The sequence below is a fragment of the Nematolebias whitei genome, chromosome 10 (assembly GCF_014905685.2).
Source record: "Nematolebias whitei isolate Nwh7 chromosome 10, NemWhi1, whole genome shotgun sequence".
Classification (NCBI taxonomy): Eukaryota; Metazoa; Chordata; class Actinopteri; order Cyprinodontiformes; family Rivulidae; genus Nematolebias; species Nematolebias whitei.
In genome coordinates this window covers 9,777,833-9,779,849 of record NC_056507.1, presented here as the reverse complement: position 1 = coordinate 9,779,849, position 2,017 = coordinate 9,777,833, and the positions used below count along the sequence as shown (strand labels likewise).

At 49.1% G+C, this 2,017-nt stretch overlaps 1 protein-coding gene across 1 annotated transcript in view; it reads left to right on the top strand.

Annotated features, from left to right (window-relative positions):
• Positions 1 to 2,017, top strand: part of tbc1d15 (TBC1 domain family, member 15) — a 13,032-nt gene that overhangs the window by 10,333 nt on the left and 682 nt on the right. Inside the window, exons 11-15 of the mRNA XM_037683304.1 lie at positions 495 to 611; positions 835 to 935; positions 1,013 to 1,112; positions 1,201 to 1,298; positions 1,507 to 1,623. Of these exons, the coding sequence (XP_037539232.1) occupies positions 495 to 611; positions 835 to 935; positions 1,013 to 1,112; positions 1,201 to 1,298; positions 1,507 to 1,623 (533 nt within the window). The remainder of the gene's footprint in view (positions 1 to 494; positions 612 to 834; positions 936 to 1,012; positions 1,113 to 1,200; positions 1,299 to 1,506; positions 1,624 to 2,017) is intronic.

The following is a 2,017-nucleotide window of genomic DNA, read 5'->3' as shown; positions in this document are numbered from 1 at the left end:
CAGTTTGATGGTTCCTGACCTTTAATCTCCAACAGCAGTTTGATGGTCCCTGACCTTTAACCTCCAGACACAGTTTGGTGGTTCTTGACCTTTAACCTCAAGCAGCAGTTTTATGGTTCTTGACTGTCACCCAGCAGCAGTTTGATGGTTCTTGACCTTTAACCTTCAGCAGCAGTATGATTGTTCCTGACCTTTAACTTCCAGCAGCAGTTTGATGGTCACTGACCTTTAACCTCCAGCAGCAGTTTGATGGTCCCTGACCTTTAACCTCCAGCGGCAGTTTGATGGTCCCTGACCTTTAACCTCCAACAGCAGTTTGATGGTCCCTGACCTTTAACCTCCAGCAGCATTTTGGTGGTTCTTGACCTTTAACCTCCAGCTAGCTTCCTGCTTCCTGTTTTTTAAAGATGGACATTTTTATCTCAGGTAGAAAGATGCTGTAAATATGAGTCATGTTCTAAATGATGTCACAGGTGTTTTGTTTTTGGTTTCAGAGAAAGACGTGAACAGAACGGATCGAACGAACCGGTTCTATGAAGGTCTGAACAACCCGAGTCTTACCCTGCTGCACGACATCTTGATGACCTACTGCATGTACGACTTTGACCTGGGTGAGCACGTGTTTTCCTGAGGAACACGGGTGTAGAACATGGCTGAAATACAGCTGATGGTTCTGGATCCACAACAAACGTTGATTTGATAGAGTTTCAGATTTGATCAATAGACAAATGGTGGTCCAGACCCGCTGCTGGTACTTTCAGCTTCTGGTCCCATTCAGTGGTGGTTCTTCTGACTTCTCCTCCTGCGGTTCTGACCGTGTCTCTGCCCCCTCAGGTTACGTTCAGGGGATGAGCGACCTGCTGTCTCCGATCCTCTTCGTCATGGAGAACGAGGTTGATGCGTTCTGGTGTTTCGTATCCTTCATGGACCAGATGGTGAGAATCAAAACCGGGTTTGTTTTAGGTTCTGACTGTATTGGTTCTGTAGTCATTGGACTGTGTTTGTGTTGCAGCACCAGAACTTTGAGGAGCAGATGCAGGGCATGAAGACCCAGCTGATCCAGCTCAGCACTCTGCTCCGACTGCTCGACTTGGCCTTCTGGAACTACCTGGGTATGGCACACCAGGTCACATCTCACTTGTTGGGTCAGAACTCCTGGACTGGACCGGTCACGTGTGAAGTATTCTGTTTGTGTTTCAGAATCTCAGGAGTCAGGTTATCTGTACTTCTGCTTCCGGTGGCTGCTGATCCGATTCAAGAGGGAGCTGAACTTCCAGGATGTCCTGCGGCTCTGGGAGGTCCGTTTGGGTTCTGTTCAGATGATTTGTTTATGCCTCTAAATTCTCGGGTTTGGTTCTGACATGTATCAACTTGGATCTGATCCAAGTTCTAGAACAGCTCGGTTCAGTCTGGAGGTGACATGGAGCTGTTTCTGGGGACTGTCTCAGTTGGTCGCTGTGTTCAATTCTGTTCCTGTTGATGTGACCTGTGGACTCCTCCTCTCAGGTGATGTGGACCGGGCTGCCCTGTCAGAACTTCCACCTGCTGGTCTGCTGTGCCATCCTGGACTCTGAGAAGCAGAAGATCATGGAGGAGAACTATGGCTTCAACGAGATCCTGAAGGTAACCAGGTCTCTGAATGACCTCTGATCCAGAATGACCCGGTCTCTGAATGACCGCTGACTCTGAGTAACCAGGTCTCTGAATGACCTTTGACCATGAGTAACCCGGTCTCTGAATGAACTCTGACCCTGACTGACAGTCTCTGAATGACCACTGATCCAGAATGATGTGGTCTCTGAATGACCTCTGACCCTGACTGTCACGATCTCTGAATGACCTCTGACCCAGAGTGGCCCGGTCTATGAATGACCTCTGACCCAGAGTGGCCCGGTCTCTGAATGACTTCTGACCCAGAGTGGCCCGGTCTTTCAATGACCTCTGACCCAGACTGTCACGGTTTTTGAATGACCTCTGACCCAGAATGACTCGGTCTCTAAATGACCTCTGACCCAGA